Below are 13,723 nucleotides of genomic sequence, written 5' to 3'. Positions count from 1 at the left end.
TGTGCCCCCAGTACCTGCCACCCCCCGGCCCCTCACCCCCCCGGGCTCCTGTGCCCCCAGTACCCGCCACCCCCCGGGCCCCTCACCCCCCCGGGCTCCTGTGCCCCCAGTACCCGCCACCCCCCGGGCCCCTCACCTCCCCGGGCCCCTCACCCCCCCGGGCTCCTGTGCCCCCAGTACCCGCCACCCCCCGGGCCCCTCATCCCCAGGGCCCCTGTGCCCCCAGTACCTGCCACCCCCTGGGCCGCTCACCCCCAGGGTCCCTGTGCCCCCAGTACCCGCCACCCCCCGGGCCCCTCACCCCCAGGGCCCCTCACCCCCAGGGCCCCTGTGCCCCCAGTACCTGCCACCCCCTGGGCCGCTCACCCCCAGGGTCCCTGTGCCCCCAGTACCCACCACCCCCCGGGCCCCTCAACCCCCCGGGCCCCTCACCCCCAGGGTCCCTGTGCCCCCAGTACCCGCCACCCCCCGGGCCCCTCACCCCCCCGGGCCCCTGTGCCCCCAGTACCTGCCACCCCCTGGGCCGCTCACCCCCAGGGTCCCTGTGCCCCCAGTACCCGCCACCCCCCGGGCCCCTCACCCCCAGGGCCCCTGTGCCCCCAGTACCCACCACCCCCCGGGCCCCTCAACCCCCCGGGCCCCTGTGCCCCCAGTACCCACCACCCCCCGGGCCCCTCAACCCCCCGGGCCCCTGTGCCCCCAGTACCCGCCACCCCCCGGGCCCCTCACCCCCCCGGGCCCCTGTGCCCCCAGTACCCACCACCCCCGGGCCCCTCAACCCCCCGGGCCCCTCACCCCCAGGGCCCCTGTGCCCCCAGTACCCACCACCCCCGGGCCCCTCAACCCCCCGGGCCCCTCACCCCCAGGGCCCCTGTGCCCCCAGTACCCGCCACCCCCCGGCCCCTCACCCCCCCGGGCCCCTCACCCCCCCGGGCCCCTGTGCCCCCAGTACCCGCCACCCCCCGGGCCCCTCACCCCCCCGGGCCCCTCACCCCCCCGGGCCCCTGTGCCCCCAGTACCCGCCACCCCCCGGGCCCCTCACCTCCCCGGGCCCCTGTGCCCCCAGTACCTGCCACCCCCCGGCCCCTCACCCCCCCGGGCTCCTGTGCCCCCAGTACCTGCCACCCCCCGGGCCCCTCACCCCCCCGGGCTCCTGTGCCCCCAGTACCCGCCACCCCCCGGGCCCCTCACCCCCCAGGGCCCCTGTGCCCCCAGTACCCGCCACCCCCCGGGCCCCTCAACCCCCCGGGCCCCTCACCCCCAGGGTCCCTGTGCCCCCAGTACCCGCCACCCCCCGGGCCCCTCACCCCCCCGGGCCCCTGTGCCCCCAGTACCTGCCACCCCCTGGGCCGCTCACCCCCAGGGTCCCTGTGCCCCCAGTACCCGCCACCCCCCGGGCCCCTCACCCCCAGGGCCCCTGTGCCCCCAGTACCCACCACCCCCGGGCCCCTCAACCCCCCGGGCCCCTGTGCCCCCAGTACCCGCCACCCCCCGGGCCCCTCACCCCCCCGGGCCCCTGTGCCCCCAGTACCCGCCACCCCCCGGGCCCCTCACCCCCCCGGGCCCCTGTGCCCCCAGTACCCACCACCCCCCGGGCCCCTCAACCCCCCGGGCCCCTCACCCCCAGGGCCCCTGTGCCCCCAGTACCCACCACCCCCCGGGCCCCTCAACCCCCCGGGCCCCTCACCCCCAGGGCCCCTGTGCCCCCAGTACCCACCACCCCCGGGCCCCTCAACCCCCCGGGCCCCTGTGCCCCCAGTACCCGCCACCCCCCGGGCCCCTGTGGCCCCAGTACCCGCCCCCCCCGCCCCCCCCGGTCCCCTGTGCCCCCAGTACCCGCCCCCCCCGGTCCCCTGTGCCCCCAGTACCCGCCCCCCCCGGTCCCCTGTGCCCCCAGTACCCGCCCCCCCCGGGCCCCTGTGCCCCCAGTACCCGCCACCCCCCGGTCCCCTGTGGCCCCAGTACCCGCCCCCCCCCCCGGGCCCCTGTGGCCCCAGTACCCGCCACCCCCCGGTCCCCTGTGCCCCCAGTACCCGCCACCCCCCGGGCCCCTGTGGCCCCAGTACCCGCCACCCCCCGGTCCCCTGTGCCCCCAGTACCCGCCCCCCCCGGTCCCCTGTGCCCCCAGTACCCGCCACCCCCCGGGCCCCTGTGGCCCCAGTACCCGCCCCCCCGGTCCCCTGCCACCCCCAGGCCCCGCCCCCCCCGGGCCCCTGTGCCCCCAGTACCCGCCACCCCCCGGGCCCCTGTGGCCCCAGTACCCGCCCCCCCCGGTCCCCTGTGCCCCCAGTACCCGCCACCCCCGGTCCCCTGTGGCCCCAGTACCCGTCACCCCCCGGGCCCCTGTGCCCCCAGTACCCGCCCCCCCCGGGCCCCTGTGCCCCCAGTACCCGTCACCCCCCGGTCCCCTGTGCCCCCAGTACCCGCCCCCCCCGGGCCCCTGTGGCCCCAGTACCCGCCACCCCCCGGTCCCCTGTGGCCCCAGTACCCGCCACCCCCCGGTCCCCTGTGCCCCCAGTACCCGCCCCCCCCGGTCCCCTGTGCCCCCAGTACCCGCCCCCCCCGGTCCCCTGTGGCCCCAGTACCCGCCACCCCCCGGTCCCCTGTGCCCCCAGTACCCGCCCCCCCCGGTCCCCTGTGCCCCCAGTACCCGCCCCCCCCGGGCCCCTGTGGCCCCAGTACCCGCCACCCCCGGGCCCCTGTGGCCCCAGTACCCGCCACCCCCCGGTCCCCTGTGCCCCCAGTACCCGTCACCCCCCGGTCCCCTGTGCCCCCAGTACCCGCCCCCCCCGGGCCCCTGTGCCCCCAGTACCCGTCACCCCCCCCCCCCCGGGCCCCTGTGCCCCCAGTACCCGCCACCCCCCGGTCCCCTGTGCCCCCAGTACCCGCCACCCCCCGGTCCCCTGTGCCCCCAGTACCCGCCCCCCCCGGGCCCCTGTGCCCCCAGTACCCGTCACCCCCCGGTCCCCTGTGCCCCCAGTACCCTCCATCCTCTGGGCCCCTCACCCCCCGGTCCCCTGTGCCCCCAGTACCCGTCACTCCCCACGCCCCTGTGCCCCCAGTACCCGCCACCCCCCGGTCCCCTGTGCCCCCAGTACCCGCCACCCCCCGGTCCCCTGTGCCCCCAGTACCCGTCACCCCCCGGTCCCCTGTGCCCCCAGTACCCGTCACCCCCCGGTCCCCTGTGGCCCCAGTACCCGCCACCCCCCGGGCCCCTGTGGCCCCAGTACCCGCCACCCCCCGGGCCCACTCCCTGTGCTTGCCAGCGCCCCGCTGAGCCGGTGCCCGCCCGCAGGTGGTGTCGGGCGAGTTCAGCGAGGACGCCGAGGTCTACAGCTTCACGCTGCAGGCGGGGGACGAGCTGACGCTGATGGGCCAGGCCGAGATCCTGCGGGCCAAGGCGGGCAGGGAGAAGTGGCGTCTGCCCACCGTCCTGCGCAGGCTGGGCAAGCCGGCCAGGGGCAAGGTGCCCTGCCTGATCTGCATGAACCAGCGCACCAGCGAGAGCCTCAGCCTGCCCCTGCAGTGCCGGGGGCGCTTCAGCACCCGCAGCCCGCTGGAGCTGGCGCTGCGCGAGGGCGAGCACACCGTCCGCACCATCGTGGAGCGGCTGCGGCTGCCCGTCACCGTGGCCGTGCCCAGCCGGCCCGCCCACAACCCCTACGACCGGCACGCCGTCCGCGAGGGCCACTGCTACAAGCTGCTGGCCATCGTCTCCAAGACCGTGGTGCTGGGCTGCCTCCTGCGCCCCGAGGGCCCGGTGCCCGTCCACTTCCTGCTGCTGAGCGACATGCCCCGCTTCGCCCTGCCCCAGGGGCTGCTGTGGGGCGACCCCCAGCTGGAGCGGCTGGTGCGGGACAGCGCCGCCCTCTGCCGGCAGCACTTCGACCCCGACGAGTACTCCAGGGCCGTGCGGGAGGCCAGGCCCGACCTGGCCGAGGAGTGCGCCAGCCCCCGGCGCCTGCGCCTCTGCCTGCAGGGCTGCGCCCGCGAGGACCCGGCCCCGGCCCTCCAGCGCCTCTCGCTCTGCATCTCCAGCGGGGGCGCCGGCCCCGAGACGCCCCGGCCGCCGCCGCTCCCCGAGGCCGAGCGGGAGTACGTGACGCCCGACTGGGCCGAGCTCCGGGCGCAGGAGCCGCTGGAGATCCCCTACGAGGAGCTCTGGGCCAACCCGGAGAGCTCGGAGCCCAGCAAAGGGCAGCGCGACCTCATCCACTTGCGCGCCGCCTCCCCGCTGGACTCCCCCCACGGCGACACGCCGCCGCCCGTCCCGCCCAAGTCGGAAGCGGTAAGCGACCCCGCGGCGGCCAGAGCAGGCAGGTGACGCGCTCGGCCCGGAGCCTGGGTCCCCACGGAACTGCTCAGAGCCAGGGCAGCGTCCAGCCCGACTGGGGTCCCGCTCCAGCACCGACCCAGCCACGCATAGCGCCAGCCCGGGTCTCCCAGGAAATCCCCTCACACACCCCAGTGCTCCCTGTGCCCCCCAGCCCCCCTTACACAGGGGAGAGGTTATAACCCCTCCCCCACCTCCCCTCAGACACCCCAGTGCTCCCTGTGCCCCCCCAGCCCCCCTTACACAGGGGAGAGGTTATAACCCCTCCCCCACCTCCCCTCAGACACCCCAGTGCTCCCTGTGCCCCCCCAGCCCCCCTTACACAGGGGAGAGGTTCTAACCCATCCCCCACCTCCCCTCAGACACCCCAGTGCTCCCTGTGCCCCCCAGCCCCCCTCACACAGGGGAGAGGTTATAACCCATCCCCCACCTCCCCTCACACACCCCAGTGCTCCCTGTGCCCCCCAGCCCCCCTTACACAGGGGAGAGGTTATAACCCATCCCCCACCTCCCCTCACACACCCCAGTGCTCCCTGTGCCCCCCAGCCCCCCTCACACAGGGGAGAGGTTATAACCCCTCCCCCACCTCCCCTCAGACACCCCAGTGCTCCCTGTGCCCCCCAGCCTCCCTCACACAGGGGAGAGGTTATAACCCATCCCCCACCTCCCCTCAGACACCCCAGTGCTCCCTGTGCCCCCCAGCCCCCCTTACACAGGGGAGAGGTTCTAACCCATCCCCCACCTCCCCTCAGACACCCCAGTGCTCCCTGTGCCCCCCCCAGGCCCCCTTACACAGGGGAGAGGTTATAACCCATCCCCCACCTCCCCTCCCACCCCAGTGCTCCCTGTGCCCCCCAGCCCCCCTTACACAGGGGAGAGGTTATAACCCCTCCCCCACCTCCCCTCAGACACCCCAGTGCTCCCTGTGCCCCCCCCAGCCCCCCTTACACAGGGGAGAGGTTATAACCCACCCCCCACCTCCCTCAGACACCCCAGTGCTCCCTGTGCCCCCCAGCCCCCCTTACACAGGGGAGAGGTTATAACCCATCCCCCACCTCCCCTCACACACCCCAGTGCTCCCTGTGCCCCCCAGCCCCCCTTACACAGGGGAGAGGTTATAACCCATCCCCCACCTCCCCTCACACACCCCAGTGCTCCCTGTGCCCCCCCAGCCCCCCTCACACAGGGGAGAGGTTCTAACCCCTCCCCCACCTCCCCTCAGACACCCCAGTGCTCCCTGTGCCCCCCAGCCCCCTCACACAGGGGAGAGGTTCTAACCCATCCCCCACCTCCCCTCTGACACCCCAGTGCTCCCTGTGCCCCACAGCCCCCCTCACACAGGGGAGAGGTTCTAACCCATCCCCCACCTCCCTCAGACACCCCAGTGCTCCCTGTACCCCCCAGCCCCCCTTACACAGGGGGGAGGTTCTAACCCATCCCCCATCTCCCCATAGACACCCCAGTGCTCCCTGTGCCCCCCAGCCCCCCTCACACAGGGGGGAGGTTCTAACCCATCCCCCATCTCCCCATAGACACCCCAGTGCTCCCTGTGCCCCCCCAGCCCCCCTCACACAGGGGGGAGGTTCTAACCCATCCCCCACCTCCCCTCACACACCCCAGTGTTCCCTGTGCCCCCCAGCCCCCCTCACACAGGGGAGAGGTTATAACCCATCCCCCACATCCCCTCAGACACCCCAGTGCTCCCTGTGCCCCCCCAGCCCCCCTCACACAGGGGAGAGGTTATAACCCATCCCCCACCTCCCCCAGACACCCCAGTGCTCCCTGTACCCCCCAGCCCCCCTTACACAGGGGAGAGGTTCTAACCCATCCCCCCTCCCCTCACACACCCCAGTGCTCCCTGTACCCCCCAGCCCCCCTTACACAGGGGAGAGGTTATAACCCATCCCCCACCTCCCCTCACACACCCCAGTGCTCCCTGTGCCCCCCCAACCCCCCCTTACACAGGGGAGAGGTTATAACCCATCCCCCACCTCCCCTCACACACCCCAGTGCTCCCTGTGCCCCCAGCCCCCCTCATACAGGGGAGAGGTTAGAACCCATCCCCCTCCCCTCAGACACCCCAGTGCTCCCTGTGCCCCCCAGCCCCTCTTACACAGGGGAGAGGTTATAACCCATCCCCCCACCTCCCCTCAGACACCCCAGTGCTCCCTGTGCCCCCCAGCCCCCCTTACACAGGGGAGAGGTTATAACCCATCCCCCACCTCCCCTCACACACCCCAGTGCTCCCTGTGCCCCTGTTGTGCTTAAAAGGAGCACCCGGGATCTTTTTCAGGGGGTTAAGGCAACACGCCACATTTATTGAACATCCATAGATCAATCAATATTTATCATAGCTGCATATGACACATCACACTCAAGCACTCACACACACACACACACACGCACTCACACACACGCACTCACACACACGCACTCACACGCACTCACACACACGCACTCACACACACACACACACTCACACACACACACGCACTCACACACGCACTCACACACACACACACACACTCACACACACACTCACACACTCACACGCACTCACACACACTCACACACACACACACACACACACACACACTCACACACACACACACACACACACACACACACTCCGTCTTGTTGTTAGCAAAAGTTGCTCCCCCTAACGGCACTGGCCAGGTGAGTTAGATGGGGGAGGGGTGGAGCCGGGCTTCTGCCGATCCGGATCGATGCTCCCATGTTGACAAGACGAAAACCCAGGGTCCCTCTGCAAGACGCCTCCTATTTATCCCTCTCATGCAGCCAATTAGTCATCACCTCGCCTTTCCTAATGCTGCTCCAGAGAGAGTTCTTCCAAGGGCAGCACTTGCTGCTGGACTCCCAAGGCGTCTGTCTGTCCAGTCTTCTTAATGAGCCCAATTTACAGGTATTGTCTTGGGTCTGGCGCCCAGACCTTCTCCACCCTTGCGACTGCTGCTGGAGGTGCTCCCCTTTCATTCTCCATTCACACCTCGTTCATTTCAACAGGGCAACCAAGGAAAGGGGGGAGCTCAAAAGACATTTTTCCTTACAAGATCTATATATCTTAATACAAAGTTCTAGGAGAAATGTTCCAGAGATTCTATAAGAATCTTAACAAAGATATATCGAAAAGGACAAGATCTTAATACAAAGTCTAATATCACAGCGATTTCTCCACATTGTCCCCCTTTTGACCCTTCAAGAACAATTCTTGAGTGGGTCACACTTTATATAACTAATTAACGGCGATATACTGAGAAGCAATTTGAGCTTGTGGTTGTAATTCAACAAATAGTCTCTTTATCCAACAACACTTTTAAGAAACAATATTTTGCAATAAGATGGAAGCCCAAGTGAGTGACCAACCAGTATGTGTAATGTGGTTACATCAGATCCATTGCTGCACAGGGAGTTGAAAGAAATGCCTCCAGTATTGATCCCAGAAACTCCCTGCTAACAATAGCATAATTGTCAGAGGGGGAAATATTGGCAGTGTACTGCCCCTTACAGTCAGGGATGGGGTTACACTGGCCTTACACTTCCAATTGCCTGCAACACCCAGGTGCATTCAGCTGGCCTTACAGGCTGAAAGTTGATTTAAACATTCCAATGAACACTGATTTTTGTTTGACCAAGGTTTTCACAAATCTATCCTTTATCGTATAGAATCTCTGGAACATTTCTCCTAGAACTTTGTATTAAGACATATAGAGCGTGTAAGAAAAACTGTCTTTTGAGCTCCCCCCTTCCCTTGGTTGCCCTGTTGAAATGAACGAGGTGTGAATGGAGAATGAAAGGGGAGCCCCTACAGCAGCAGTCGCAAGGGTGGAGAGGGGCTGGGCCCCAGACCCAAGACAATACCTGTAAATTGGGCTCATTAAGAAGACTGGACAGACAGATGCCTTGGGAGTCCAGCAGCAAGTGCTGCCCTTGGAAGAACTCTCTCTGGAGCAGCATTAGGAAAGGCGAGGTGATGACTAATTGGCTGCATGAGAGGGATAAATAGGAGGCGTCTTGCAGAGGGACCCTGGGTTTTCGTCTTGTCAACATGGGAGCATCGATCCGGATCGGCAGAAGCCCGGCTCCACCCCTCCCCCATCTAACTCACCTGGCCAGTGCCGTTAGGGGGAGCAACTTTTGGTAACCACAAGACGGAGTGTGTGTGTGTGTGTGTGTGAGTGTGTGAGTGCTTGAGTGTGTGCATGTGTGTGTGTGTGAGTGAGTGCTTGAGTGCGTGTGTGTGAGTGCGTGTGTGTGAGTGCTTGAGTGTGTGTGTGTGTGAGTGCGTGTGCGTGAGTGCATGTGTGTGAGAGTGCTTGAGTGTGTGAGTGCGTGTGCGTGTGAGTGCTTGAGTGTGAGTGAGTGCTTGAGTGCGTGTGAGTGCGTGTGCGTGTGTGAGTGCATGTGTGTGAGTGAGTGCTTGAGTGTGTGAGTGCGTGTGCGTGAGTGCTTGAGTGTGATGTGTCATATGCAGCTATGATAAGTGTGGATTGATCTATGGATGTTCAATAAATGTGGCGTGTTGCCTTAATCCCCTGAAAAAGATCCCGGGTGCTTCTTTTCAGCACAACAGCAGCACCGGTACCAGGGGCTCGGCTGGGTGTTCCGGGCCGGCCCTGTCTCTACGTCACGGCCCCGCTGGGCCTGGTCCCTCTCCGTGGCCCGTGGGCTCTGGCAGGGCGATTCCTCGCGGGGGTGGCAGCCCCCAGCCAGGCGTACGAGCTGTGGCCGGAGGACGGGGGGATCGGCGTAGCAGCCAGTTCCCAAATGTGCAGCCGGGCTGGGAGAGCAGCCATGTTTCCCAGGGCCAGCGAGCAGACGTGGCCTCTCTGGGGCAGGGCCTGAGGCTGCCCGGCTCTGAGCACACGGGGCTCCCGGGCCCAGCCTGGGGTGAGAACCTGGCAGGCCTCTAGGGCCCAGGGATAAGAACATAAGAACATAAGAACGGCCGTACTGGGTCAGACCAAAGGTCCATCTAGCCCAGTATCCTGTCTGCTGACAGTGGCCAGCACCAGGTGCCCCAGAGAGGGTGGACCGAAGACAATGATCAAGCGATTTGTCTCCTGCCATCCCTCTCCAGCCTCTGACAGGCTGTGGGGGGGTGTCACTGAGGGCCAGAGGGATGACCCCTTAAAACCCCTCCTGGCTGGAACCTGGGACCTTCCACTGAGGGATCCCGCCTGGCAGCAATAGTAGACCGTGCCCCTCCGGTGGAGGAGCCCCCGGGCAGCAGGGCCCCCCATTCTCAGGAGCGACTGGGGGAGGAGCTGTGGGCGGAGACGGGAGCCTGGGGCTGGCTCTCTGCGGGACACCGTCCTTGGGCCCGGAACGGGGAGGTTGCTGTGCAGGGGGTGTCACTCAGGGCCAGAGGGAAGGTCACTGCTGCAGGGGGGTGTCACTCAGGGCTGGGGGGGAAGGTTGGTGCGAGGGGGGGTCACTCGGGGAAGGGCAGGAGGTCACTGTGGAGGGGGGTCAGTGGGGGGGGTCACTCAAGGTCAGGGGGGTGGTCGCTGCTGCAGGGGTCCCTCGGGGCTGGGGGGGTCGCTGCTGCAGGGGGTCCCTTGGAGGTGGGGGGGGCGGTCGCCACTGCTGCAGCAGGTCCCTCAGGGGTGGGAGGGGGTGGTCACTGCTGCAGGGGTCCCTTGGGGCGGGGGGGGGTCGCCACTGCTGCAGGGGTCACTTGGGGCGGGGGGGTCGCTGCTGCAGGGGGTCCCTTGGAGGTGGGGGGGTGGTTGCTGCTGCAGGGTGTGACGGCGCGTTGGGGTCCCCCGTCTCCTGCACCCCTGTAATGGCACGAACAGACTCCCCCAGCCAGTAGAATAGAGGTGGTTTATTGCTTCTCCAGGATACAGCACAGCACAGATGTCACCAGGCTACAGGGCAGGCCTAGGATGCCTCAGCCCCCCTTGATATGGGGGGGGTCTTGGCTTCTAACCCCCCCAGCCTGTTGCTGAGGCTGCTTCCTCCATGCTCCCAGACAGAAACTAACTCACTCTCCTCCAGCCCTGCCCCCCAGCCAGGGCAGCATCCCCCTCCCTTTGTCCCTCTCCATGGGGGGTAGCTGGTCAGACCGGTTGAGAGATCCCTTTGCATAATGACCCATCCCTGTCCTTCTGAGCTGTGGGACCGGCGGCAGCCAGTGGGGTTACCACAGACCCATAGAAACCAGCAAGTTCCCCCCCCCCACCACGTCACAGTTCTCCCCCCTCCGAGAGCGAACTGAGCAGGGTCACTCCGCTCGTGACCTAGGGAAGTTCGGGTCCTCTGCGTGGGAACCCGCCCTGGGGACATAGGTGCTCCCCTTGACTCAGGCCGGCCGTGGCGAGGCCCCACATGAGCTGGCTTCCTTCTGTCCACTCGCCGCCCCGCTCCAGGGCGACTGGCACCGGCCTGTCCTTGGGGGTCACACCCACCCTTCCGCTGGCCTTGATCTCTGGCCGGGGTCTCTTGGGCCGGGGCCATGAGCCTAGCGAGCCTCCTCTGGACAGCCAGGGCAGCTTCCACCCCCGATGCTCCATCCAGGGAGGTCTTCCCCTCCCATATCTCTCTCAGCAAACCCAGAGGCTCCTCTATATGGGGTAGGGGCCCCCAAGCCGCTTTCCTACTGTCTTGGGCCTTCCCGCCCCTCTGGCAGGAGTCGCAGGACCGGCAGTACCGCTGCACGGCTGTAAAGATTCCCGGCCAATAGAAGTGCTGGAGCAGCCTCAGCCGGGTGCTCCGGATCCCCCGGTGGCCCCCAACGGGGACATCGTGGGCCAAATACAGCAGCTTGAGGCGATACTTTCGGGGGACGACCAGCTGCCGCTAGACCCCCCATGCCCTCACCTTCCTGGGGGGAAGCCATTCACGGAACAGGAGTCCACGCTCCCGCAGGAATCTCTCCTGGCCACCTCTCCCCAGGGCTGAGCTGCACGGAGGCCAGCCTGGTCCTTCAGCCTCTGCAAGGAGGGGTCTGCCTGCACCTCAGCCTGGAATTCAGCCGCTGAGGCAGGGATCGGGCCCTGTTCCCCACCTTTGCCTAGGTCCGGAGTCCCAGCCTGGCTGGACCCCGTGTCCACTGGGATGGGACCCTGAGGACTCTGCCAGGAGTCCTTCCCTGGATCCAGGTTGCCAGCCCCTCGTTGGCTCTGGCTCCGGGTGGTGACTAGAGCAAGTTGGGATTCATGGGGCCACTCCTCTAGGTCATTCCCCATCAGCACCTCGGTGGGCAAGTGCGGGTGCACCCCCACTTCCTTGAGACCTTCCTTGGCCCCCCATTTCAGATGCACCCAGGCTACAGGCACCTTAAACGGGGACCCGTCTATGCCCTTCAGGGTCAGCTGGGTGTGGGGTAGTATCCGCTCTGGGGCCACTATGTCAGATCGGGCCAGCGTCACCTCCGCCCCCGTGTCCCAGAAGCCCGTCACCTTCCTACCATCCACCTCCAGGGGTACGAGGCACTCGCTCCGCAGGGGCCGTCCTGCCCCCACCCGGTACACGGAGAAATCCGCCTCCCGAGGGTCAGACCTCCCAGGGGAGGTGCACTGAGCATCCTTCCCCCCACTCTGAGCTGAGGTTTGCCTGCCAGCCCCTGCCTCTGGGGCAGCCTGCCCTTCCTCCCGCCCCAGCCAGTTGACCCTTGAAAGTCCCCGGTCCTGGGACCTGGTGCACTGAGCCCTCTTGTGGCCTTTTTGCCCACAGCGCTGGCAAGTTAGGCTTTGGGCTGTCTCTGTCCAGGCCCTGGCTGGTTCTCTGGGGCACAGATGACCTGTTCCCTGGGCTCGCCTCGTAGTTGACTCCCTCCGTCGCTCAGCCGAGGTCCGGTCTCTGCGCGGTTCCCTCTCTCTCCGGGACTCCCGTTCACACCCGGACCGGCTCTCCGTGAACTCATCTGCCGGCCTCCTGGGGGGTCTCTGGTCTCCGGTCCTTGAGCCACAGCCTCAGTTTGGGTGGGCACGCTTCATAGAACTGCTCCATCATGAACAGCTTGAGCAGCTCCTCTGCGGCCTGGGCTCCGACTCCAGACACCCACTTGCGGCCATATTGCGACAGGCGGGAGGCCAGATCCACATAGGTCTCCCATGGCTCCTTCTGCACCCCTCGGAACCTCTTCCTGTACATCTCGGGGGTCAGCCCGAACTTGTGCAGCAGGGCCTCCTTGACTCGGTTGTAATCCCCTGGCTGTAGGTCCTCCAGCTGACTGAGCACTCCGGCCGCCTCCTGGTTCAGTGCAGGGATGAGCTCCTGCAGCCAGTCAGCTGGGGGGACCCGTTGCAGTCCACAGGCCCTCTCAAAGGAGCTGAGGAACCCGTCTATGTCGCCCATGTCCTTCAATTGGGCCACCACGAGCCTCTCCAAGCGTCTGGCAGCCCCGGGACCCTGGGGCCCATCCGCACTTGGAGCAACCGGTGCCCCGCCGGTTCTCCGCTCTGCCATGGCCAACTCATGCTGTCGCTGCCTCTCTCGGTCCTGGCGCTCCTTCTCTCGGTCCTGGTGGTCCCTCTCTCGGTCCTGGCGGTCCCTCTCTCAATCCTCTACTTCCAATTCCTTGATCTGCAGCTGGATCTCCAGCCGCCGCAGCTCTGCTGGGCTGTCCCCTGCCCTAGATGGGCTACGGCTTGCAGGCCTCCCGGGAGACGCTGTCTCATCTCTCCGGTGGGTTCCAGCGCTCCTCTCCCTCTCTGAGCCTGACACACTCTCAGGGGGGGTCTGGCTGCTTCCCCTGGGGACAAGATCCTGGTCCTGTGGCTGGTCATTCTCTTCCAGCTGGGCAATCAGCTGGGCCTTGGTTGCTTTCTGCACAGGCAAGCCCCTCTCTCTGCACAGCCCCACCAGCTCTGCCTTCAAGAGTCGGGCGTAGGCCATCTGCCCGCTGGGCCCCTCTGTGCAGACTCACCAGTCTAGTGCTGCAGCGCCCCACGATTCCCCGGAACCGCTTCGCTCTGTCTCCAGCACGCCTGGCTACTGGGCTCTTGCTTCTACGGCGCCTTGTCGCTCGCCGCTGGAAGCTCCATTCACGGGGTGCAGTGCATCCCACTTCTGACACCAGTGTGACGGCGCTTTGGGGGTCCCCTGTCTCCTGCACCCCGAAATGGCACAAACAGACTCCACCAGCCGGTAGAATAGAGGTGGTTTATTGCTTCTCCAGGATACAGCACAGGACAGATGTCACCAGGCTACAGGGCAGGCCTAGGATGCCTCAGCCCCCCTTGAGATGGGGGGGGTCTCGGCTTCTAACCCCCCCAGCCTGTTGCTGAGGCTGCTTCCTCCATCCTCCCAGACAGAAACTAACTCACTCTCCTCCAGCCCTGCCCCCAGCCAGGGCAGCATCCCCCTCCCTTTGTCCCTCTCCATGGGGGGTAGCTGGTCGGACCGGTTGAGAGATCCCTTTGC

General features: G+C 66.8%; 1 protein-coding gene across 1 annotated transcript in view; it reads left to right on the top strand.

Moving 5' to 3' along the window:
* Positions 1-13,723, top strand: part of GAREM2 (GRB2 associated regulator of MAPK1 subtype 2) — an 89,993-nt gene that overhangs the window by 73,208 nt on the left and 3,062 nt on the right. Inside the window, exon 4 of the mRNA XM_089776941.1 lies at positions 3,296-4,288. Within this exon, the coding sequence (XP_089633067.1) occupies positions 3,296-4,288 (993 nt within the window). The remainder of the gene's footprint in view (positions 1-3,295; positions 4,289-13,723) is intronic.

Source organism: Pelodiscus sinensis, chromosome 3 (genome assembly GCF_052426305.1).
Source record: "Pelodiscus sinensis isolate ZL-2025 chromosome 3, ASM5242630v1, whole genome shotgun sequence".
Lineage (NCBI taxonomy): Eukaryota > Metazoa > Chordata > Testudines > Trionychidae > Pelodiscus > Pelodiscus sinensis.
This window is presented reverse-complemented; position numbering and strand designations above follow the sequence as displayed.